The sequence below is a fragment of the Neomonachus schauinslandi genome, chromosome 10 (assembly GCF_002201575.2).
Source record: "Neomonachus schauinslandi chromosome 10, ASM220157v2, whole genome shotgun sequence".
In the NCBI taxonomy this organism is placed as follows: domain Eukaryota; kingdom Metazoa; phylum Chordata; class Mammalia; order Carnivora; family Phocidae; genus Neomonachus; species Neomonachus schauinslandi.
Window position 1 is genome coordinate 70,754,087 of NC_058412.1, and position 24,978 is coordinate 70,779,064.

The window sequence follows — 24,978 nt, forward strand, 5'->3', positions numbered from 1 at the left end:
TAGTTCATTGAGGACTGTTCATTTATTTAGTAAATGATTCTTGGAAATCTACCATGTAAAACCCTGTGCTGGACATGTGTATGCGGTTTGTCATTGTTATTGTGATGGTTTAGAATTGATTCTTAAAAACAGTCCCTTCCAAATTATTACTTTCCTCCAATATACAAAAAAGAGGGGTGAAGACTGGCTTGATTCAGTTTTCAGATGATGAACCTCTGACCCAAAGAGGTTAACTGACTTGCGTGATGACACACAGCAAGTCAGTGCTAGAGCTGAGGCTAGGAATTGGGTCGTGTGACTCCCAAACCAGTCTTCTTACTGCTGCCTTATTTGGTTCAAACCTGAGCTTCTAAAAATGTCACCTGCATGGGAGTTTTGAAAGTTAAGGGAAAGGGAAGGATATTAGCAACAAACATTTTCTGAGCACTTGTATCTGGCATTTATTTCCTCGAGGTTGTGTTAATCCTCACAGCTTCCCTGCAAAGTGGAGTAGTTCTCCCTTTTGTCCAAGGGAAGGAAGGGAGGCTCAGAGAGGTCAGTAACTGGACCAGTGTGGCACCGTAGACAATGGCAGGGCTGAGTTTCCACCCCCGCCTCTCTTTTCTTCAAAGCTGTGCATTTCCCACCACACCACAAGGCCTCCCTATGAATGGTCCAATTAGCAATTATCTAAAGAGAATAACTGATTGATAAGTATGTGAGTACCCGCCACATGTCCAACCAAGGGTCAAGTGCTGCTGGAATACAGAGGAGGTAAAATATAAATCTTCCCCAGATGACAGTACACTCAGGGAGGTGAGACTACCTCACCAACTGATTATGGGGAAATCCAAAATAATGGGTATTCAAATGCAGATTTATAGTCTGGACTTGGCTATGAAGTAGAATTGGGGGGTGGGGAGTGGAGGGGAGAGGAGGTCATCACCATTACAGATGACAGTACTATCCCAGACCTAGAAATCTGCCCAAGTGAGGATGAAGCACAGCTTATACTGAGAACCACCAGAACAGCTTAAGATACAGGGCTCATGATGCAACAGAAAGAAAACTAAAATGCTCTAAGGGAAGTTTATGGACTTTTCCAAAGGAAGGCCCTGACACTAGGATGTTAGCTCCATACAGGCTCTCTTTGTTCACAGCTGTAACCCCAGTACCTAGAACAACGCCTGGCACACGTAGGTGCTTAATAAATGTTTGTTGAGTGAGGGAATGTATGGATGAGTAGTTTAAGGTCAGACCCCAAAAGATCTTTAAAAGTTCCTTCCACCTACCTACATAATGCCTTATATGGCCCATGATTGCTTGACTAAGTTGTTGTAAAAATAATTACAACAAAACATCGCTCACCTCTAAAGAATCAAAAGAACATAAAAGATGGAAATAGGCACAAATGGTGGGTAACTATAGTAAGGGGGAAAAAACACTAGACTCAGAGTCCAAAAAATCGAGTTCACTTCCAAGTGGGGCTACTTCTCAGCTGTGTGATTAGAGACAAATTATTTAACATCCTGGTTTCATCAACTATAATAACTGTTAACACTGGTTGAAGCCTTACTGTGAGCCAGAAACACACATTTACTTCTCAAAAACTACCCTATGAAGAAACAGAGCTTTAAATGATGTATCCAAGGTCATACAATTGGTAAAACCAAACTGACTGCAGAGCCCCTCCAACTTACCAATACACTATATTTTCTCTATAGAACAAGAGTAACTATCATTTCTTCAGGTGGTTGTGGCATGGGGTAAGAGAGTCAAAGGCATTTGCTGGCCTTTTATTGAATCCAAAGTAGACAGGCAACTGTGGCTACTTCTCAAAGGGTCAAAGTCCCTGGAGAAGTAGGGAGAAGGGCAATCATACCACTGTGGAGTCATAGCTGTACTTTTATTCTATACAGAGCCCTGCCTCTGACATTATCTCTACCTATTCTATTACTCACTACATACCAACCTATGAGGTAGGAAGAGTGCATATTATTATTCCAAAATTATAGAAGGTCACATTAGCTCAGGGAAGTTAGGAGGCTGTGCATCGTCACACAACAAATTATCTATAACAATGGGCATAAAATCCCCCCAAATCCAAGCCCCCAGATTGATCCAAAGACTGAGTGCCTGTCTGGATCATTGGTCAGTGTGGCTGCCAGCTGAGTATGAAGAAGACCAGTTTGCCTATAAGGGAGAGTAGCCAATTTGCTCATCTGACCTGGGAGCGGAATCTCCCGTCACCCCCAGTGTGTAGGCTCCGTGGTGAGAGCCGGGAGTCCTGGAAGTTGGTGCTGCCTCACCGAGTGGGATGGAACAGACCCCCAGCTATGATGTTTATACCTTCCTCAGCAAGAGGTTGAGAGCAGAGCTTCCTGGCAAGAGCCAACTGGCTCTCACCATGCAGTTTTTATCCCCAGGCTCCTAGGAGCTCCCCTCCAGCATATGAAGTCTCTTGATTTTTGTTGATGCCATTTTCAGCCAGCATCCTCTGGTAACGATGGTCTTGTACATTCCAAACAATACACATTTCTTAAATTGCTCCTTCTCTCTTTACAGACTGATCCAGAACACCAAAAACCTGGTGTACATCGAGCCTGGAGCATTTAGAAATCTCCCCCGGTTAAAATACCTGTGAGGATTTTTCCTTTTTGAGCAACTGAGGAGGGAAATTGGGTATCTGATGAAAATCAAAACAATTAAAATGTTGGGAAGAATTTTTTAACTATATATTTAGCATTATTTGCACATTTGTCTTCAGCAGTCTGATTAAAATTTAATCAGCATTTCTTGTCAGACACCAGGCTGGGTGCTTTCAGAATCTGTGTGACTGGCTCCCAACACTTTCACTCTCTAGAAAGCACATGAGAAGAATATCACCCCCTTTGCAAGGATTTTCAAAACTGACAGTGGGAATGGGGAGAGGGGGGTCATGACACTTGAAAAAGGGTAAATCGGAATCTCTACGGTGAGGTGGTGATACAGACAGAGCCCAGGTGAAAGTAGGAGAGGCAATTCTGATTCAACACCCATCCCTGGTTAAGAATTACGGATTCCTTCATCTCATTTGTTCCTTTATGCATTAATGAAAACTTTTTAAGTATTGCCTTGAGGTAGACACTGGGCCATATAAACTAAATCATTGTTTTCTATTTCCCATTAAATCTTATTAAGTCTTCTAGTTAGAATTATAAGTTGAGTACCCATGGTAACCCAGCAGATTCATTGCCTTGCCAGCAAAACCAAAATTCCTGAAACTTGATACAATCTATAAACTGATCACTATGGATCTTCTCACAGGTCAAGGAGTCACTTATTCACACAGAAAAATTTAAATCCCTCTAACACAGACATCCTCTCTTCTTCCTGATAAGTTAAATTTCATAAAATCTCCAGAGGGTGGAAGTCCACAAACCCCACCACTTCAAAAAAAAATGGAGAGGAACGGGAGGACATCTGTCTGGGCGTGGTGTTCGGTGTCACCTGGATAGCCTTGCCCTGGGGCCTCCTACAGGAGCTGCCGCTGGCCCAAGCATAGCTCCTACAGCAGCTCTAACACCGAACGCCTCCTAGCCCAGGTGTTCTGCTTTTCCAGGCCTCCGGGGCTGTGTAGGACATAAGCATAAGCATCTGTAGTGTCAACCACTTTCGAAAAAAAAAAGAAAAACATAAGAAAATCCCAGAACCAAATTTGACTATTATAGTCCCTTGTTATCTAAGAATCATTGTCTCTATTAAATAGCATTTTCACCCCCCAAACAAGTGATCGTCCCCCAACCCCAGTACACTTTGCTGTCAAAGTTACAATGCCATCACCAGCCACAGAGAGGACAAGGATTCAGTGCGATCTGGGGTTACAGGTAAGAAGGAGCATCAGAGCCAGGGGAGAAACCTGGCTTCCTTCTGTTGTCACCAGAGTGTGAGGAAGTTCATGTCAGTTTCTACAGCCCTGCACAGGTGAATTTAAAACTCGGCTAGGGGAAATCTGGATGCCTGGACTCCTCTAAAGGAGTCCCATTCTTGTGTAATAAAATATCTTTCAATTTAACCTATCACTGAAGCTTCTCTCTTCTTTGAAGCTTAAATAAAAGGTGGGAGGAAGAAGAGACCTAAGCCCCAATAAGGAAAAGCATTTTCACTGATTTCAGTAAGTTATAAGGAAGAACTTCCTGAACCACAAGGTAGCTAAAGAAAGAAAGATTTTTAATAACGAGGGATATGGGGGCGCCTGGGTGGCTCAGTCGTTAAGCGTCTGCCTTCGGCTCAGGTCATGGTCCCAGGGTCCTGGGAGAGCCTGCTTTTCCCTCTCCCACTCCCCCTGCTTGTGTTCCCTCTCTAGCCATGTCTCTGTCTGTCAAATATATAAATAAAATCTTTAAAAATAATAATAATAATGAGGGATATGGATTTCTCATATGGAGATTAATATTCCTAAAGTGTTTGAGTTTGAAACCTATTCCAAAGTAGAGGGATGCCATCTAGAACTACCAAGAGCAAATTACTAAAAAAGAATAGGATAGAATACAACAGAAAAAACGCAATTGATACAATAGGAAAAGACAGGCTGGAAACATAAATATAAATGAAAAAGACCTGAAAGTTTAGTCCCGGCCCCTAGATCTTTAAACAGGCATCTTTAGAGCAACTTCTTCCAGAGCGCTAGGGGCTTTAAAATTCTGACAATCTTCAACAGCTAAAAGTGCTACCAAAAAAGCCAAACTCAGTATTTTTTTAAATGTGAAGATAGTCTTTGCAAAGTGCCTCTCTACTGCGTTTATCTTTATGCCTTAATAACAATCACTTTTACTCACTCCCTGCCCACATCCCCACCCTACCCCAAATCACAGGAGCATCTGTAACACAGGCATCCAAAAGCTTCCAGATGTTACAAAGATCTTCTCCTCTGAATTTAATTTCATTCTGTAAGTACCAGGCTGATTGCTATGCATAACAGTTTCCTATTTGCAGCTAAAATTTGGAAAGTAAATATTTCTCATTTTATTCCTCCAGGGAAATTTGTGATAACTTACACATAACCACCATACCAGAAAATGCTTTTCAAGGGATGAATAACGAATCCATAACACTGTGAGTAAAATCCCAGATTCATGTTCTGCCATTCAGGCTCCTGCTATTCTTGCTTCTAGCTTGAGGTGAGCTCTTTCTCATCTTTTACCACGTTCTTCATTCACTGGTAACATTCTTTATGACCTAAAATGCTAGGGTGAGAGCAGTTGTGCGGGATTGCAGCTGTGTCATGTGTTCACACAACCACCAACTGACCCATTCGGTTTAAAATTAATCAGATGGGCCCTGAGGATTGACAGTGACCAAATTTCCAACTGATGAAATTGTTCACTGCATCAGTGGAATGCTTTGAAGCCGGGAAGAGACAGCTGGGAGGGAAATAGCTGCCCTGGTTCAAAGAGCAGAGAAATTTCAAGTTTCAAATGAGAAGTTTGGAACGATATTCTCCAAGTAGGTAAGATAGTTGATGGATAGAGCCTGCATTCACTCGTTTACTCTCTCTGATTTTTTACTTTGCTTCTGAAGAGCACCATCTATGCCCATTCCCTACATCCCTTAATACTTGAAAATAGTGTCTTTTTATTTGACAATCACTCATCAGGTTACCAGGCTCATAGGCCCTACCCCTTTTATGCTCTTTCCTAAGGCCTTGCTATTCGAAGTATGGTCCATGGACCAGCAACTACTGTATCTTCTAAGAGCTGGTTAGACATGCAGACTCTCAGGACTCAGAACTACTAACTCAGAATCTGCAAGTTCCCAAGTGATTCACATGCACATAAAGTTCACAGGGAACTGTACTAAGATAACCCAACCTACTCTCTTCACCATTCATCTGCCTGACTTCCTTCCCTCTGGGGTCCCTGCCATCTGCACATGGAGCACCCACCTTTGCCCCACCATTCAGAAGGAGCGTTCTGGGCACCATGTCTCACTTGTATCCAAAGTCCAATGACCCATACTTAATTCTTTTCCCCACATCCATATCCCTCTCACTCTTTCTACTTTGGTTACAGCCTATGGCAGAGTTGTAATGAATCAATAAATGAGCTTGCCCTTAAAGAAAGAGAGAGCACACATTGGATGACCCCAAAAAGAGGAGATAGTTGTGAAGCAAGAGAAGAGACCATCTCAGAGGACTCTCTTTTATAACATGGATTTTAAATATTGGTATCAATGTACATTGCATTTGAATAGTACTTTTTACTTTGTGTAGGTATAATTCCACACATTTAATTGTCACGTTACAAAGCTGTAGCTCATGCAGACCCAGCTCAGAGTATTGCAATCAGGGAATACAGAGCAGCAACCAAAAAAAAAATTTTTTTCAAGATAAATTCTTTACTTGCAGCTCTTAAACACCAGGAAGGATAAAGGAGATCCTAGAAAATCCCTACAGTCTTTCTGCTCCTCTACTTTCCTTACACACTAAAGCTCTTCCAGCTCTATTTTATAAAGTATTTCCAACACACCATTGCATGTATCTAGAACTACTCATTTATCACACCCCCGTCAGAAACAGAGCAAAGACTGCATGGGGAGGTACCACATACCTTAGGATTCTTTAGTGAGAACACAAAAGACATAAGATCCATATCCCCAAGGAGTTCAGAATCTCAATTATGAGGAAATGGAGAAATTATGGGGGTAAACATGAAAGAATGAAAGAATAATACAAACCAGTAGATATTCACTGTGAAAGTTTGTGTTACGCAGAAATTAGAAGTCTTAGAGAAGTCCTCTTGGGCTGGAAAAATCAGAGGAGGCTGCACGGTGGAGCTGAGACTTGAGTTAGACCTCATAGTATCAGTAACATTGGTATGGGTAAATGTGATAATAGCAGCTAATATTTATACAGCACTTAGTAAATGCCTGCACTATTTTTAAGTACTTTTTAAAAACCTGTTTACATCTCACAGCAACCCTATGAGGTAGGGACTATCAGCCCCATTTTTAGATGAGGAAACCAAGGCACTACGGGGTTAAGTAATTTGCCCAGGGTCAGGATTTAGACTCCGTCTGGCTCCAGAATCACAGTCTTAACCATTATGTGGTACCACATACCAAGAAAAGGGGAGTGCGTAGTCCAAGTGAGGGGACATCATGAGCAAAAGTATGGCTGTGGGAAAGAGGACAACAAGGTATGTCTTACTTATTGGGGAGTACACACCCAGCTTAAGAAACAGGAAATAGGTTTAGATAAATGGCAAATGTGGAGGGGACATTGGATTGCTGAGTCTTGAATGCTGGGATAAAGGATTAAAAGCTTAGAAGTAACTCTGACAAAAGTAATAAGAAACCACCCAGTAGAGTAGCCTTTATTCAAAGATCATAAATATCCAAGACTTCCTTTGATTTTGACCTAAATCTAAAAATAATCAGGACCCAAATGGTACTTGTCCCAGGTAAATGTACAGCCATAGGAATGAAGTGGAAATGGAATGAATGAAAGGACAGAAGATGTGGAGAACAGTCAACAAGAAAATGAATGTTGGGATGATCCACAGGGTCCTTGTGAGCAACCAAGACTGGACCAACCCACCAAACTCAAGGAACAACAAAAGATTCCTTTCACACATCACATTTCAGCATGTGCACATGAGAGCTGCACAGTATTTTTATTATGGGGCTATTAACTTATGTTAGTTATGATTTTAAGAAGAATAGTGCTTACCAGCAGGGCATAATTGCCCCACATCTGAAGTTAATGAGGATTGCAGATTCATCTCTCCTAATGGGCCCAGGGGGCATTGGACTTCCATCCCCCTCCTCACTCTCAGCCCTTCGTCTGGAGGGGGAGTGATTAGTCATTTGCTAGGCACTTGTTCTCAGCTGAATGGGCCCTTCTGTAAGTGAAGGATCCTGTGGAGCACCCTGTTGGAGAAAGGGTATTACACTTAAAGAGGAAAGCTTTATTTTCTCAGCTATAAAGTTCAACTTCCTAATTAGGAGCCTTCTCTCTTCATTATTAGTAGTATTGGAGATTTTGCTTTTTGTGGAACCTTTCTTGTCCTCCCCCCACCCAAATCTTTACCAACTGTGAGCTCATTTAATGAAAACAAAACACTTCACTTGATGCTGGAGAAGCTCAGTGGGGTTAATGCTAAAACTATGCATTATACTCTTACGTCCCTTATAGCCACTTTGGCTTTTCATTCAATCTCCTCAAGAGGCTACCTTGAAATGTACCCCCTGAGCAAGCAGGATGTGGCTGCACCACCTTTAAAATATTCTAGATGACTGGTCATACCAGTCTCAAAAAAAGAGACAACTTTGATTCATGTCTGAACTCCACAAAGAGAAGGAAAGGTCGTGACAGCTAATTCTCAGAGAAAGAATGCCTGGCAAAGGATGGCAGGCTTCCAGGCTGCACCTGTGATAAGCCACACTGAAGAGACTGCTGGGTGTTGAAACAGAAAGCCTGGGTTCTAGTCCCAGCCCTGTGTCTAATGACCTCTAGGCAAGTTATACCACCCAGACATGCCTCTGTCTCTGTGTATCCAATGGGATTAATACTTCTTGTGTAAATTCAACCACATCGCGTCAACTACATGGCACCACCATGATTAAAAGCTAATATTCAGCAAGCCAGTCGTTTTAGACCATCCTGAAAACACCATGTCTCATCATCTCTTTAAATATTTTAAAATTTTCAGTGGACAAGTGGAGTCGCTTCCCACTTGTCTTTCCAATAACACCCCTATACAACTTACCTAGATTTACCAACTATTAGCAGCTTGCTACACCCACCCCATCTCTATATGTGTAAGTATATACAACATATTTCTTTTTGGCCAAACCATCCAAAAAAAGTTTATAGATATTATGACACTCCATACCTTAAATAGTTCAGCGTGTAACTCCCCAAAACAGGGACATTCTACGTAACTACACCATTATACACACACACCCCCAAAAAAACAAAAACAAAAAACCATGAATTTAATGACATTGTCCAATCTACAGTCCCCATTCCAATGAAAATGTCTTTTATAGAATTTTTTTTGACTCAGAATCCAATCAAAATTTTATGCACTGCATTTTCACTATTATGTCTCTTAGTGCTCCCAACCTCACCTCCTACCCCACCCACGAAGATCTGCTCCCCGACTTTCCTCTGTTCTGTATGACACCAATTCCTTGAAGGAGCCCAGGCCAGTTGTCTGGATTCATCTGACTGTATTATTCAGGATTAGATTCAGGTCAACATTTCTGCAAGAACACTGCAAAGGGCATGCTGTGTCTCTCCCAGTTTATCAAACCAGAAGGCACATCATGCCATGCTCCTTGGCCATTTGGTTAAAGTGTGACTGTCAGACATCTTCATTGTAAGGGCACATTTTTCCCTTTGTCATTAATAATAAGCGATAGTGGGATACTTTGAGTTGGTGCAACTAGCCCATTGGCCAAAAACTTTTCAGCTAACGGTTTCAGCATCAAATGATTATTCGGTTATTATGCAGGGAGTTACAAAAGGGAAGTTTTAAATTTCATCATTCTTCTACATTTATTACCAGCACTCTTCTGTAAAAAAAAGAATCCTCTCCTTCTCTCTCGATCTCTCTCTTTTTTAAGTATCACTGTGGAAGTAGATTTTTTTTTAAATTTTATTCAATATATTACAATCCATTGCAGTCATCATTCTTTTGGTATTACAAATGGTAAAGTCATATAAGATGACATGAACTTGGCTGAGGGAAACTTGAAGGAAAACATAACAACTCAGCGCTGCTGAAAGGCAGGAGGTATGCCTGCATTAGAGAGAGGATTTCCTTGCCATTGAGTCTGTGAGCCCCACAGAAATGGGGGAATTCTGATGAACATTCAAAACTAGGGTCACAGCAGCATATAGAGATCAGCCTGGTGACAGTGAACTGGTGACAAGTTATCCATACAACCACGGCCAAGGCATCCACTCAAGAAGTGTCTTCATACACTTCATACACAGGAATTATTCAGGTATAAAAGGACTCCAGCAAAATACCACCAGAGAAGAACGTGATGAATTTAGGATCCCTGTTCTTTAAGTAGGTATCTGTATAGTCATTTGATAAAAATTTGCTTATAGATATATCACCATGGGACATATTTTCTAAAATAGAAACCCTGAGGCCACTTTTTGAGACCCTGCAAATCTGCAAACACATATTAAGTTTTCTTCTTTAAAATCATCCAAAAATTGGTGCTTACATGATCCAAAACGGAACCATGGCAGATCATCTAATACTGTTAATACAACCCCAGAAATGCTTTTAGAGCCCCAGGAATATTTGGAGTTGTTTTAAGGCAGCATTCAGAATGAGAGTCTCATCTGTGATTAAGTTCTAAGCCTGAACCTTATTTTGAATAAAAAGGTGACATTCTCTCTTTTTGAATCACAATTACTGACATTTGAATAGAGCACATAGACAATGCTTTAAAGTAAGGTGCAGCTATTGTAATGGGGGGGGCGGGGATCATTTCTGTGCTTGTGACAGCATCCTCAGGGCAAAGGGAGCCATCCTCATTTAATTCTGACACCATGATGTTTTGGGGAAAAAGTTATCTGAAGTGATTCTCCAGATGTTTTAAGGGGCATTTTAAAGCATTGTATGGGCCTGACAGCAGGAAGCCTCCCACTCACATTCGTAACTTCTCCAAAGTAAGGAAGCCAGTTTTAATCAAAACAAAGCAACACATTCTATTGTGTGCAACTGGTAAGAACAAAGCTGAAGAGAGACAGCTGCAAAGGAAACAGTGAGCCCCATTCTTTGGAAAGTCCGGACAAGCAGGACCCAGACTATTTAAAAAAAAAAAAGACCTGAAAAATGTCCCAATACAAGCATGTCAATGATGCTAACACAGACCAAAGATGTTTGAGGGCCTCTGGAGAGTGAGTACATCTGAGGCAGCGCAGGCCACTAAACTGACTTGCTCTGCCAAGAACAGGAAGGCCCCGACCCCAGCAGACAACAGTTCAATTAAACGGCCTGCTACATTTCATGGAACTCCTGTCCAGAGCATGGCAAGGGAAACCCTTTCCCTCTATTCTGGTCAGAGAGATGGAGCTACTACAAAATATAATAATAATAATAATAATAATAATAATAATAATAATAATGGCAACACATTAAGCATTTACTGTGTTCCAGGACTTATTTCTCAGTGCTTCACATATGTTTAGTATTTTAATCCACCCAATAGCCTTTTGAGGTCAATACTATTATTATCATCCCTATTTTCAGATTAGGAAATTAACACACAAAGAGGTTAAGTAACTGCCTATAGTAACTCAGCTAATAAGTAGCGAGCAGTTGGGTTGAAGACTTGCAAATTTAACCACCAAGCTGCACTTAGAGCAATGGCATTGTAAGCCCCTCTAAAAAAAAAAAAAAAAAAAAAAAAGTATAAAATCCTAATATGTATCAAAACTAGGATCAGGCCAGCACATAAGGATGATGGGGAATGGGCATCCAGACAAGTGCTGGCAGCTTTGCTTTGCTCAAAACAGAGTGGGAGCTACTTTGTCTTAATTCACTATGCACGTAACTCCATTGCTTACCAGGTAGGGAAAGCAGTAAGGGAACCAGACTCTGGACTAAGTTCTATCCAGCAGACCATCTGATCTGCATATGGAAATGATCAGACCTATATCATCCCATGCTGTACCTTAGGGCAAGGGGCCCCAAACTGGCATGCCCAAGCTCACTGGGAGAGCTTGTTATAAAAGTGCATATTCCTGAACAACACTACCACATTCTGATTCCATAGCTCTGCAGGGCACCTGCTCAGTGGGTTTGAGTCTGTATTTCCAGCAAGCAGCTCCAGTTGATTGAGTCAATGGATGAAGGGGAATGCTTTGACAAACCCTGGTTGAGACTCTAAGAAATCCAATTTCAAAGAAGTTCAAAGAAGAGTCCAATATGATTCCTTCATCTACAAGAGATTGCTATAAAGAAATTCAAACCCCCAAATGATAAGGGACTGCCAAAGAATAATAGTCTAACTGTAAAATTTAAAAAAGAATTCTAGGGGCACCTGGGTGGCCCAGATGGTTGGGCATCTGCCTTCGGCTCAGGTCATGATCCCAGAGTCCCGGGATCGAGCCCCACATTGGGCTCCTGGCTCAGCAGGGAGCCTGCTTCTCCCTCTCCCTCTGCCTCTCCCCCTCCTCATGCTCTTTCTCTCTCTGTATCTGTGTCTCAAATGAATAAGTAAAAAATCTTTTAAAGGGCGCCTGAGTGGCTCAGATGGTTAAGCGTCTGCCTTCAGCTCAGGTCACGACCCCAGGGTCCTGGGATCAAGTCCCGCATCGGGCTCCCTGCTCAGCAGGGAGCTTGCTTCTCCCTCTGCCTCTCTCTCTCTCTCTGTCTCTTATGAATAAATGAATAAAATCTTTAAAAAAAAATCTTTTAAAACAATGCTTAAAAAAAAAAGAATTCTATTTTTGAGCTGCTAAGGAGGCAAGAAGGTTGTGCGTAATTACACAAGACAACAGAGATAAACCAAGTAACTATCCCCTCAAATTCTAGAAAACTACTGAAAAGTGGCACCCCAGAATCCATTACAGAATACAGTTAAGAGTTCATAGGTGAAGTTGTAAATTCAAAATTCCAGAAGAAAGCACAGGAGAGCAGAAGACAGAGAAGCCTGTTCCTCACATGGAAGGGCAAGGCTGGGCTCCTGCCAGATAGCAAGCATCATGAGAGACCCAGGGGTTTTACAAAATGAGGTCGCTCTGAACTCAAATTAATAAGGAGGTTTTATGGATTATTTTGTAATCTCTATTTTCTGAATGCCAGTGTTCAAATATCATGCTTCAACCCTGAGTCCTGCTTAGATTTATCTATACACTGGTTTGTCTCAGGTGTGCTATGGATTGATGGAAAGAGACCCTACACACACATACACACTACACACATACACATACACCACAAGATGCAATTCCATGCTTGTTTTATTTAACAAAGTCTAGAGAACCCTTGCAGACAACAGCCACCTGGAACAGGAACAGCTGGGGAAGGTGTCTAATCTTAAGTTGCACCCACCAGCCCATCACTACATGGCCATGCAACTACCAGCAACCTTGTAAAGGGAAGCTAGCGTCTTGCCAGGTGCTGGAGCTTAATTTTATGTTATAACATAGCCCTTTCTCACTTGAGTATTATATCATGGTTCATGAAGAACTTACACAAATATTTCTAAGACTATGACTTTCAAACTTGCTTGGTTGACTATGATTTATAGTAAGAAATTCATCTTACATATACCCATTTGTTCATCCAATTCATTTAACATATATTTACTGTAATCCTCCCAAATGCCAGGCACTGTTCTAGATGCAGGGGATTCTGTAAGAAACAGAACAGTTTGAAATCCTTGCTCTCCTGAAGCTTACATTCTGCCGGGGAAGGGAGATGATGAACGAGTATGATATAATCACAGGTCAGATGCTGATAAAGCCACAGAGGAAACACAAATCCAAGAGAGGGGATGGGAATGTGGGAATGCTGGGGGAAGGGAGGATGGGAGTTTAAATGGGCAGCCAGGAAAGGCCGCACCAAGAACGTGACATCAAGCACAGCCCTGCAGGAGGAGGAAGAGGGGCCATGTGGATATCTCAGGGAAGAAAAGTGAAAACAACCAGTGAAACGGATATACTGGAAATAGCCCAAGACAAAGTATGTTCTGGTCCCATTTCTGCCTATGCTGGGCTTTAGACAAGTCACTTTCCTTTCTGAGCCTCTTCTCTTCTTCCTAAAATGAAGGTATGCCACTTGATCCTCTCCAAGCTCATTCCTGGCTTCAACATTTCCCAACATCTGTCTTGAGGACCCTCTTATGTCTTATTCTGGGCAGATGTATATGTATTATCTATATATGTGTATGTATACTTTTATGTACATAACATAGAAAAGTGGTGGAACAAAATTCCATAAATGGTACTATCCTAATTACACGAAACACACTCCAATATTTTCCACTTTGTCTTATTCTGTTCTATTTCATTTTGCTAAATGCTGATTGCACCCAACTAAACTGATTTCACTATCCACTAATTGGTCTTAAAGAACCATTTACAGGCATTGAAATCTTCTTGGTTATGGAGCCAAATAGGGCATTAGCAAAAACACATACTCATCCAAGGAAAAGAAAAGCTAACTCAGTACTGGAGTCTTCCTCTGCCCTGCACTTTCAGCCACCCGGAAAGCAGAGGCAACACAACAACACTGAGACTTAGATTTCTCATCAGCATAATGGAAATGACAATGAGGATTAAGTCACAAAATACATGTAGGATGACTGATCAAGTGCCTGGCACTTAATAAACACTTAATAAACAAACAAATTGGTGGTGATGCCACTGGTTGAAGTGAAGCCAAACTAGAATAGAAAGAAAAAAAAAAAAAAAACCAGCTCCATCTCATCAGCAGGACCTTAGAATCCAAAACGTTAGAGAAACAGAGCTAGATATTGTGAATGCCAGTAATTATCTTAGTAATAAATGTCACAGAAGGAAGAATGTGTGATTCCAAAATGTGCTTCTTTCACCGCTAAATCCTCTCTCCTCTCACTTCAGCAAACTATATGGAAATGGGTTTGAAGAAATACAAAGTCATGCCTTCAACGGGACAACACTGATTTCCCTGTAAGTATGTGCTTATTTCCCCAGCTCATGAATAAAAATGAAGTATTACTCTAGCTACCAGATCACATTCAATCTTCAGCAACTAACGCAGGACAAAAATAAACTTTCAAGTGGTTAGTCCTCAGTGTTTCACTCATGTTACTAGGCAACTGGCTGGCTAGAAACCCCAGAGCACCTGATTTCAAAGATAGATGCAGCCTGGAGACATTAAAGTTGACAGTTTGCTAAAATATTCAACACCCTACTTTAGTCTCATCTCTCGGCCTCCCTTTCTAGCCCCCTCACTCAGGTTGATGGTGTGTTAGAAGCAGCACGATTTCAGTGAAGAAATTCTTCCCCCAGCCTCACCGCAGAGAAATCGGGTAACCCCAGCTACCAGCCCAATCAGCCACAACAGGCCCACTCGCAGTCCCATCCCCCCTACTGCTAGGGGGGATTATGGAGCACATTTTTCACAGAGTGAGGGGGCCTGGTGCTTTCACCATATCCTACCCCAGTCCCCAGCGTTCACAGCCTTTAACTCAAGGAGAGCATTGCTACCAACTTCTTCCTTCATTGTTCCCCACCTCTCTTTCCTTCAATGGCTCCTTTTCTAAAAGAGTGGCTCATTCACTAAACCTGCTGGGCTGGGGCCATTGGAACCATAATAGGTACAGAGTGAGGTGACAATCACCCTACAGTTGGGTATAATAAAAACTAAGAGCACCTGAAAAGCACAACTGAAGCCAAAATTAAGAAAAGGCTTTTATAATAAATTGTATAAACCACAGTCTATACAAGGGCTTCTCAGACTTTAACACACATAGAATAACATGGAGATTGCTAAAACACAGATTCCTAGGCCCCTTCCCCGGAGACTTTGCTTCAGTGGGTCTAGGGTAGGGCTTGAGAATTTGTAATTATAACAAGGCCTCAGGAGATGCTGATGTTGCCAGTCTCAAGTTGAGTAGCATGTCTATACAATAGACTATTTAACTATACATATTAACCAAAGACTCTATTATATCCATACCATGCTACAGAGCTTGGTGACGAAGAGAACAGAGCTAAGAGTCACTGACTGGGCTTCAAACTCCAATGCCAGTATTTATCAGCTTGACCTTGCGCAAGTTACTTAACCTATCCCAGCCACAGTGTTCTCAGCCATAAAATAGAGCCGCTAATGGGCTTGTTTATTTCCAAAAATGAAAAGGCACTTAACACAGTGCCTCGCACAGAGTATGTGCTCATTTATTATTTATTACATTGCACAGTTCATTAACTACAAATGAATGAATGAATGACAAATAAGATTATATTTTTATAATCTTAGCCTGAGTCTGGCACATACCAAGTGCTCGAGAAATGGTACCTTGAACTCATGGAGCAAATTTTCCTTCATTTTCTTGTTGACTTGAATTTAACGAAGAGTTCACTCTAGCCAATTGAATCTGTTTCTGCCAAAATCAAATCATATACTCTCCTGGCACAGTACTTTCAGATGCCTCATTCACTCAACAAGGGTTTGCCAAGCATCAGCTGTGTTTGAGGAACATGCTATATCTGGGGTAGAAATGAAGATGAATAAGCCCCAGTGTTTGCCCCACAGGAGCTTAGAACCTAGGAAGAAGCATCGCCAAATGGTATATAAACTGTACACTAAGTAGTAACTAAAACAGAAGGCAAAGCATGATGCCTCCCCTGAGAGAAGTAAAGTCCTCTGGGATTTCAAAGGCAGAAGAGAAGAAAATTAGAGAAAGCCTCAGGAGAGACATAGAATTTGAGCTGGTTCTAAGAGAGGCAAAGAGAGAAGGAAAATGCATTCTAAGCAGAGGATAACAAAGAGAATGGCCCAGAGGAGGAAGCATATGTTCACAGAACAGCACACAGTACCTTTTAGAAAGTTCTAGGTGTGAGTTAGGGACAGAGCAGGAAGGGCCTCAGGTGCCACAGTAAAGAATTTGGACTCTCTTCTGTAGAAAATGAGAAGCTGTTGAAAGTTCTGGGATGCGAAGTGTGAGAGACACTTAAAGAAGGTTCATCTGCTAGCAGAAAGGACAGAAGTTGGTGGTGGGGGTGCAGGACTAGCGACAGACACCAGCTCTCTGAATACAGGGGGTGACTGAAGGCCTTCGTGGCTGAGGTCACCTGGACGAGGGGGGAATTAAGAGAACTGAATATAAAATTGGGGGACAACAAGAAAGGAGGAGAAGCCAGAGCAAAAGCAGAGTGGGAGGGACACCAGCAGAGGACATCTTCGGGAGGTCAGGGACAACAGGACTTTGGGACGGAGGGCCTTGGTCGGCAGTGTCCCAGCTGCTTCAGTGATGCCAAAATGAGTGTGAACTTCAGAAAGTCCAACTAGTCAAGATTCTGAATCTTCCATACCTCACTGTTGCAAGAAAGAGGAAGCCAAGAACACAAATCAGTTTGCCAAGGATACAAATCAATCTCATTCATTTATTTATCCAATAACGTTTATTAAGAATCACTGATATATTAGGCACCACATTAGGAGCTGGGTCTGAGATGGCAGAGTGGAAAGAGTCCCTGCCCTCATGAAGTTTCTCTTCTAGCAGAAGACACAGACAAAAAGACAAGTAAATAAATGAAGTTATTGCAGATAGGGATATATCCTATGAAGGAAATAACCCATTACTGAGATCTGCGAGTCAGGGACTGACTGACTTTAGGTTAGGTGCCCAGGGATAGCTTTGCCACGGACATGAAATTTAGGCTGAGCCTAGAGGATGACAAAGAGTCCACCATGGCAATAGTGAGGGGAAGTACGTCACAGGAAGAGGAAGCAGGATATGCAAAGAAAAGAAGTTGTAAGCTCCAGGAATAGAGAGGACAGTGTGGCTAGAGGGTCATCAGCAAGGGGAAATGGGTATGAGACAAACCTGGACATGAAGCAGGAACAAATCATGCAGAACTCAGAGGCAATGGAAAAGAGTGAATTCTCTTCCACAGGCAAGGAGGCCCATTGAAGGATCGAAGCAGGGAAGGGGAGGTAGGTTTTAAAACCACCAAGCCAAATTTTTAAACTATACATTCAACCCAGTATCTGACACCTTCCTCATACGTGGGCCTGTTCAAAGTTGTTCAGAATGATGACACCAAGGCCCTGCAAAGTTTTCAAACTTCCTATTTACTAATGCAAGACAGGGTGGAGAGAAGCAGCACCAGAGGGTTGCCCTCAGACACCTCCAGGGTTCTGAGAATCAGTCCCTACCATTCCTAGAGCACCCCACTTATGAACATTTTGGGTGGAGTTTAGGCGTTCTCCCACTGTGCTTCAAGAGGTTATCCTGCCTGTGCTTCTCATACCTGGAGGGCTGTGTCACTTGGGAACATGAAAGTGACCCCCAGGAAAACATGGTAGACAAATTTATTTTCAACCAAGTTACATAATGCAGAATTATCAGTACACAGAAAGATCTGAGTTTTAATAAAACATGTGAAATGCTCTGTCATGAAATTTGAACAATTAATTTGACCTGGCTGACATGAGGATTATTTGCTCACAGAGCCCCGTTTCAATGATTTGTGACCATAACAGAGCATAATTAAAACAAACCAAATCAGGAAGAAGAGCCATGGAGGTGTGGAAAGGAAATTTTCTTTTGATTTAGATTTTAGACAGCAATTGACTCCGACAACCTCATCTCTTTGAAAGTGGAAATACACCCAGGGGATGGAACTGTATGAGACTGACGGGTGCCTTCTGATGGAAGGGCTGAGGATTTCCAAGGAAAACACTTAGTAGAAGCATGTGGAAAACAGCCGCCCAGGGAGCAAGATGCAGGGGGTTTTGTAGTTTTTAAATGGCAGGCATGATGTGGAGACATGCAGAAAGACAACGAAGAAGATGTAGAGCTATGAGACGAGCCATGATGCCTAAGCATCCTGCAGGGGAGGGGAGAGCGGGTGTCGGTCTATTTGTTCTGCTATGCAACACTGTAATGGTGATGCAGAAGAATCATGCTCCCATGCTTGAAATCACCACACCAACAATGGAGGCATGTTCTAGAAGGCTCTTTGAGGCACCAATCTTCTCTTATAGAATGAAAGTGCTCAAAAGAAGGCCAGCAAGCCTGAGCCCAGGAACTCCTCTCCTTGCTTCCTAGTCCACCCAGAGAGGGGCCTGGGCTTGGAGACCCCAGCGTCAGGGCCCAGGCAGGAGGCCACTCGGCAGAGCCAGGCTGAGCTAGCTGATCCTGAGCAGTTCACCCTGAGCTGCTTGGAGCTCCAGGGAACAGAAGCATCAGGTAGCTACTGCACAGCAGCGTTTGGTTGTGCCACAGCTTTAACTACAGTAGCCCTCAACCCTTTTGTTTCCACAACATGCATACTGGTGACAATCATATACCCAGCACAGGACCCTGTGTGGGGCGTGCAGGGTGTGGGGCAATTTTCTACACAGGCTGTTCTTCCTCCCCTTTCCTACCCACAGAGAATGCATGCCGGAAAAAAAAAAAAAAAAGAGTACAATTCCCATGATGAAAGGGCTGTCTTTGAGTGGACCCTACTTTTTCTTTTCAAGTAAAGTATTGGCAAACTTCAGTAGATGACTATTAGCCAACTCTGAGACCTCCAAGGTCAGGGCGGCGGAGCGCGGGACACAGAGCAGGCTGCCCTCCACCCTTCAGCCTTGAACACTGGAGCAGCAGTTTCATCCTGGCGCAGCTGTGCCGCAGCCAGCTGTCCTAACTCCAGGCCAGGAGGGGGTGAGCACTTTGAGCTGTAGGACAACACATTCTACCTAGTGAGGCGGACACTGCAGGGGAAAGGTGGGGCCAGACACACACTCCAGCAACTGGACAGTTTGCCCGACACCGGCATGTCTTTTTCCACTTTCCCTACAGTTCCCCCTTTCCCTCTAGCGCTGAGCACCACGCAGGCAGGCTGCTCCAAACGTGTGTCTGTGCCACTGTGACCGGTAACACATGACAGTACAAACTCCCCTAAGGACACTTCCTTCCCCACAGGGAGCTCAAGGAAAATGCACACCTGGAGAAGATGCACAATGGAGTCTTCCGGGGGGCCACGGGACCTAGCATCTTGTGAGTACAGGGGTGCTGCCTTCCCTCCCCACCCAGGCCTGCTTAGGGTGTCCAGCCACACTATCCCCAGGCTGGTTTGTGGAGATTCAGCCTCCGAATGTGAAACGGCTGCCATCAACCAATAACGCAAACTGGGAGGGCTAACGTGACGGAAACTGTCTGCATTCTAGAGCCTAGGCGTCTGAACCAAGGTATCAGCAGGCTTATTCCTCCTGAGGGCTGTGAAGGTGGGATCTATTCCAGGCCTCCCTCCTTGCTGCTCGGTGTGCCTTCTGGTTGTGACAACAGAACTCTCACCTTCACATGGCATTCTCTGTGTGGATCTGCCTGTCTCTGAATTTCCCTCTTTTTATAAGGACACCAGTCATACTGGATCTGGATCCATCCTAATGACCTCATTTTATCATGATTACCTCTGTGAAAACCTCGTGTCCAAATAAGGTCAGATTCTGAGGTACTGGGGGCTTAGGACTTCCACATTTGAATTTGGAAGAGACACGATTCAACCTATAACACCAAGTATGCAGGGCTGTCTTACATGCTGACAGAGGGGTGGCTGCCTGCCTGGTATCCATCCATGGACATGCAAAGGCCAAAGATCTGACTTGCCCCTGGCACTTGTACGGACAGAGCTGAGCTTCTCTGTCGGGCTCCCTGAGGTGCAAGCAGCAGAACCACTCTACTTCCAATCCTGCCACTGTCAACTTCTGACTGTGCCTAGTTCCCAGCCCCCACTGCTATCAACCCCCCTGACCATCTCTAGTTCCCGGTCCCCACTGCTATCAACCCCCCTGACCATCTCTAGTTCCCGGTCCCCACAACTATCAACCCCCCCCCCGACTCTCGCTAGTTCCCCGCCCCCGCTACTATCAACCCTCCTGTGTCTAGTTCCCAGCCCCCACTACTATCAACCCCCCTGACTGTGTCTAGTTCCTAGCCCCCACTGCTGTCAACGCCTCATTGTCTTTAGTTCTAGCCCCCATTACTGTCAACCCCCAATCCAGTCTAGCTCCTAGCCCCACTACTGTCAACCTCAAACTGTGTCCAGTTCTAGCCCCCACCACTGTCAACCCCTGACTTCACCTAGTCCGCAGCTCCTGCTGGTATCCATTCTGACTCTTCTTAATTCCTGCAATCATCAACCCCTGACTCTGTTTACTTCCTAATTCCCACCACTAAAACTCCTGACCTTCTCAACTTCCTAACTTCTGCCACTCTCAATCCTAACGCTCTCTCTACTCTCCACTCAACCTCATGACTTTTGCTTTTACTACCTCATGACTCCTGCCCACTGCTTTCTGTGCTGTGTCTCAGCTTCCACCACCCTACCCCAAGGGTCCTTGTCTGTAAGTCTCATATTCATTGTACACCAGACTCACAATCATACAGGTTGGTTGAGACTCCGTAGTCTAGCACACCTTATAGGCAGAGCTCTTAGAGCAAGCTGGCTACTGACCCAGCCGCTGGACAGCCAGTCAAAGAGAGTTGCCTCTGGGTCAAAGTGTATGATGAAGTTAGTGTGGTCACAAGACATCCTGCCTGATAGTCTTTGCCTGAAGAGCTGCTTGGTCCACTTGCTTAGAAATGACTGTGAGCAATAGAGATACCTGCACTGTCTTGTCCAGAACAGTCAGACCAGACCTAGTCTTATTTCACAAGCAGCTGTTCTCATTACAGGGTGTCAGTGGTGTCTAGAAGCATTCCTTCTACCCACAACTCAGAAACATTTCCCCCACTGGTCTTCCATGAGACTGAAAATATATTATCAGAGATTTACTCCTTTATAATGAGAACTTGCCTTTTCTAGAATCCTAATTTAAAATCCTAAATATCCTAATTTAAAATCCTAAGTATTAAAATCCTAAAATAACCCCCCAGCAAAACATACGCACACACACAAAACAAAAAACCCACCTGCAAAGAGTTGTGTGCTCTATCCCTAACATAATCAAGATACCTCCATAAAGCAGAATGAGAACACTGGTTATCTCAATCAACAAGGACACAAAAGCAGCAGGAATCTGAAGCCCGTGAGGTAAATTCTGCCGTCTTGACTGGTCCACCAATGACCTACACTAGTCATCGCTCCATGTTGTCAAGTTCATCTGTCTATTAGTCATCTCTTGATCCCCTTCCATGTGCTGGGCACTAAGCACTGGGACAATTTGCCGAAGGGGACTGTGCTGATGGAAAAGTTTCATGGGGCATCAGCAGCAACCACTTAGGAGATGGGCAGGATTTTAAATTTTCTACTGACTCATCTTCCTCCTCACATTGAACTTGTTTGGATTTTTCTCAGATATTGCCTCAAGTCTAGAAAAGCCAAAGAGTTTGGGACCTTGTTTACAAAACCTAAGGTTCCCACACAGTACTCTTTGCATGCCCAACTGCTTGCTTGCTTTGGACTGATGATGAATCCAGTTTGCCTTTAGAGAACATGCAGTCTGCTTCCCAGGTAGATGATGGCTAAGGCCATACAGCAGCTCTTAATAGTATAACTGGCCTGTGCTTAGTGAAAACCTACCCTGCAGGGCTTGATCAGTCAAAGACAGAGGCATCTGAAGCTCTGAATATCTCCCCCTGGGAGAGAGCACAAAAGCTGTTGTCACTGCACGTGCCTGCTGTCTCATAAAGCAATAGCTATTTCATGTCTGCTAAGTGGAGAAAGGGAGAGGGACGGAGAGAGGGAGAAAGGGGTGTGGGGGAAGGAAGAGAAATGCTAATGAACATATGGCAGGTATAAGGAGTTACACTCAACTTTGAAAGGAATAATGGGGTGCATATGAGGGGAAAAACACAGCATAGTTTTTTGTTGTTGTTGTTGTTGATCTTTTTTTTTTTTTTTTAAAGATTTTATTTATTTATTCGAGACAGAGAGAATGAGAGAGAGAAAACACATGGCGGGGGGAGGGTCAGAGGGAGAAGCAGACTCCCTGATGAGCAGGGAGCCCGATGCGGGACTCGATCCCGGGACTCCAGGATCATGACCTGAGCCGAGGGCAGTCGCTTAACCAACTGAGCCACCCAGGCGCCCTGTTGTTGTTGATCTTAATGAGAGTAACCGAATGGAGAATTAGGGGAAAGACAAGATGGAGAAAAGATTCCTCAGAACCTAGAACAATACTATTGTTGGGAGGGGGTTTCATCCTATGAATCAAATGTATAAAATATATAAACAAAAAGACTTGCTCCCTTCTATTTTTCAGGGATATTTCTTCCACCAAATTGCAAGCCTTGCCTAGCTACGGGCTGGAGTCCATCCAGACACTCATTGCCACATCATCCTATTCTCTAAAAAAACTGCCATCGAGGGAAAAATTTACCAACCTCCTGGATGCCACACTGACTTACCCTAGCCACTGCTGTGCTTTTAGAAACTTGCCAACAAAAGAGTAAGTAAAAAACAAAAGGGAGAACCTGCCAAGCTGTGGCAGAAACAGATTTCAAAACAGTCAACTAGTCTGCAGCTTCCTACCCCTTCACTCCCTGCTCTAGATCAGCTCCATAGCCATGGGGTCACTTTCAGAGAGCCAAGAAGAAAATGAGCCATCCTGTTTCCTCCCGAAAACTGATTCCAAACAGTTGATTCACCCTGCAGCTACAAGACCTTTGTAGCCTATTCTGGGCCAACTGAGTTATAACCTTAAATTAGGCTATAATTGCAGCTGCAAAATGGAGTACAAAACTGGCATCTTAAAGATCAGTTAGCTCTAATCCTTATCAGAGCACATCATTTTTAAAGAAGGAGGGAAGTAGGCTCAAGAGAATAAATTTTATCTAACATCTTAATCTTTAATTTAAAAAAATGGACACAAAACTCTACAGAAGGCTTTTTTTTAAAGCTATTTCTCTCCCAGCAAGAAGACCATGTTTCATTTCAGAACAGAATTCTACCTCCCAAAGGAGTAGCTTAGTGTCAGAACAAAAAGGGCATGAGCTCCTGGCTGGTTTGTGTCCAGTGGGGGCATCTTGCTGATTCCACTGATACACTACAATCCAGAATGGAAGGACAGCGTGTGCAGGATTTCATGCTTTCCTTAAAGATTGTTTTCCAGACTTCTTTTTGACGGAGATACATACTAATATCTTTTTTTACATCGCAAACCACTATACATGTCACATAGGTAACAAAACAAAACTTTTTTACATGTGTGATGTGCACGTTTTTCTTGTCTATTTTACTCTATTTTATTCCACGTGTGTTTGTGTTTTTAATACTAGTCTTGATGCACTCCACTGTTTTCATGACCCACTAATGGGTCACAACTCACAGCTGTGAAAACATTTGCCCAGAAGTGTTATTATGCAGGCTAAGATGTTCTCAATTAATTAGATGAGGTGCTAGAAGAGTGACACTAAGATGCTGCTGTCTTTGTTTGGAATCCACCTATTTATAATGAGTCGACCAACATGTATTATTGTACATCTACTTTGTGCCTTGCAGAGGTGCATGAAGTGCTATCTGAAGTTTTGAGGTAACCAAAAAGAAGACAAAGCACTCGGAGAGCCATACACCATTAACTGACCTTCAAAGAATATTAACTGAGCACTTATTTCCAAACTGTACAAAAATCTGAAGATACAAAGATAACTAAGAGCTCATCCCACCCTCTGAGAGTCACAAACAGCTGTTTGGGGGCAACACACAAGAGACCAATGTTTAAGTACAATACAGCAAGGGTAATGATAGAGCTGAGAACAGAACAGAATGTTCTGGGAGCACAGAAGAAGAGCTTCTAAACAGCAATAGGACTTACAGAAGGCTCCCTGAGGAAGTGACTTCTGCTGAGCTTTGGAGAAGGGGTAGGGGTTAGCTAGGGAAGAGTGAGTGAAACCATGCCAAGAAGACAAAGTAGCTGGTGTGAAGGCACAAAGGCAAGAGACAAAGGATGGAAGTCCTTTGGGAAAACTGGAGCAAGATGCTTTGTTGGTACACAGAGGAAACAGGGAGAGGTGTATTGTGATGGGCTCTGAGTGCCGGGCCAGGTTGCTCAGAGGATGGGGAAACACTGAAGAACTCAAAGCATAATTACTCAGATTTGCTTTTGTAAAATAACACTCCGGCACCTCTGGAGATGGCTTGGAGGTGAGCAAAGCTGGTGAGAGACTAATTTGAAGAACAATACAGATAGTGGTTTATGAGAAAGCTGATTCTGGACACCTCAACTTTGGAGGCAAAATGGTCATATCCCTTCTGAAATTACTGACGTGTAAAAACAGTTGTTCAAGGGCTTTTTATTCCAGCAAATGAAAGAGACTGCCTCTGGGTAAAAAAGGGGAGGACAGGCTTAT

At 43.2% G+C, this 24,978-nt stretch overlaps 1 protein-coding gene across 1 annotated transcript in view; it reads left to right on the top strand.

Moving 5' to 3' along the window:
- Window positions 1–24,978, top strand: part of LHCGR (luteinizing hormone/choriogonadotropin receptor) — a 53,626-nt gene that overhangs the window by 21,657 nt on the left and 6,991 nt on the right. Inside the window, 6 exon segments of the mRNA XM_021701229.1 lie at window positions 2,545–2,619; window positions 4,833–4,907; window positions 4,996–5,073; window positions 14,573–14,641; window positions 19,612–19,686; window positions 22,893–23,078. Of these exon segments, the coding sequence (XP_021556904.1) occupies window positions 2,545–2,619; window positions 4,833–4,907; window positions 4,996–5,073; window positions 14,573–14,641; window positions 19,612–19,686; window positions 22,893–23,078 (558 nt within the window).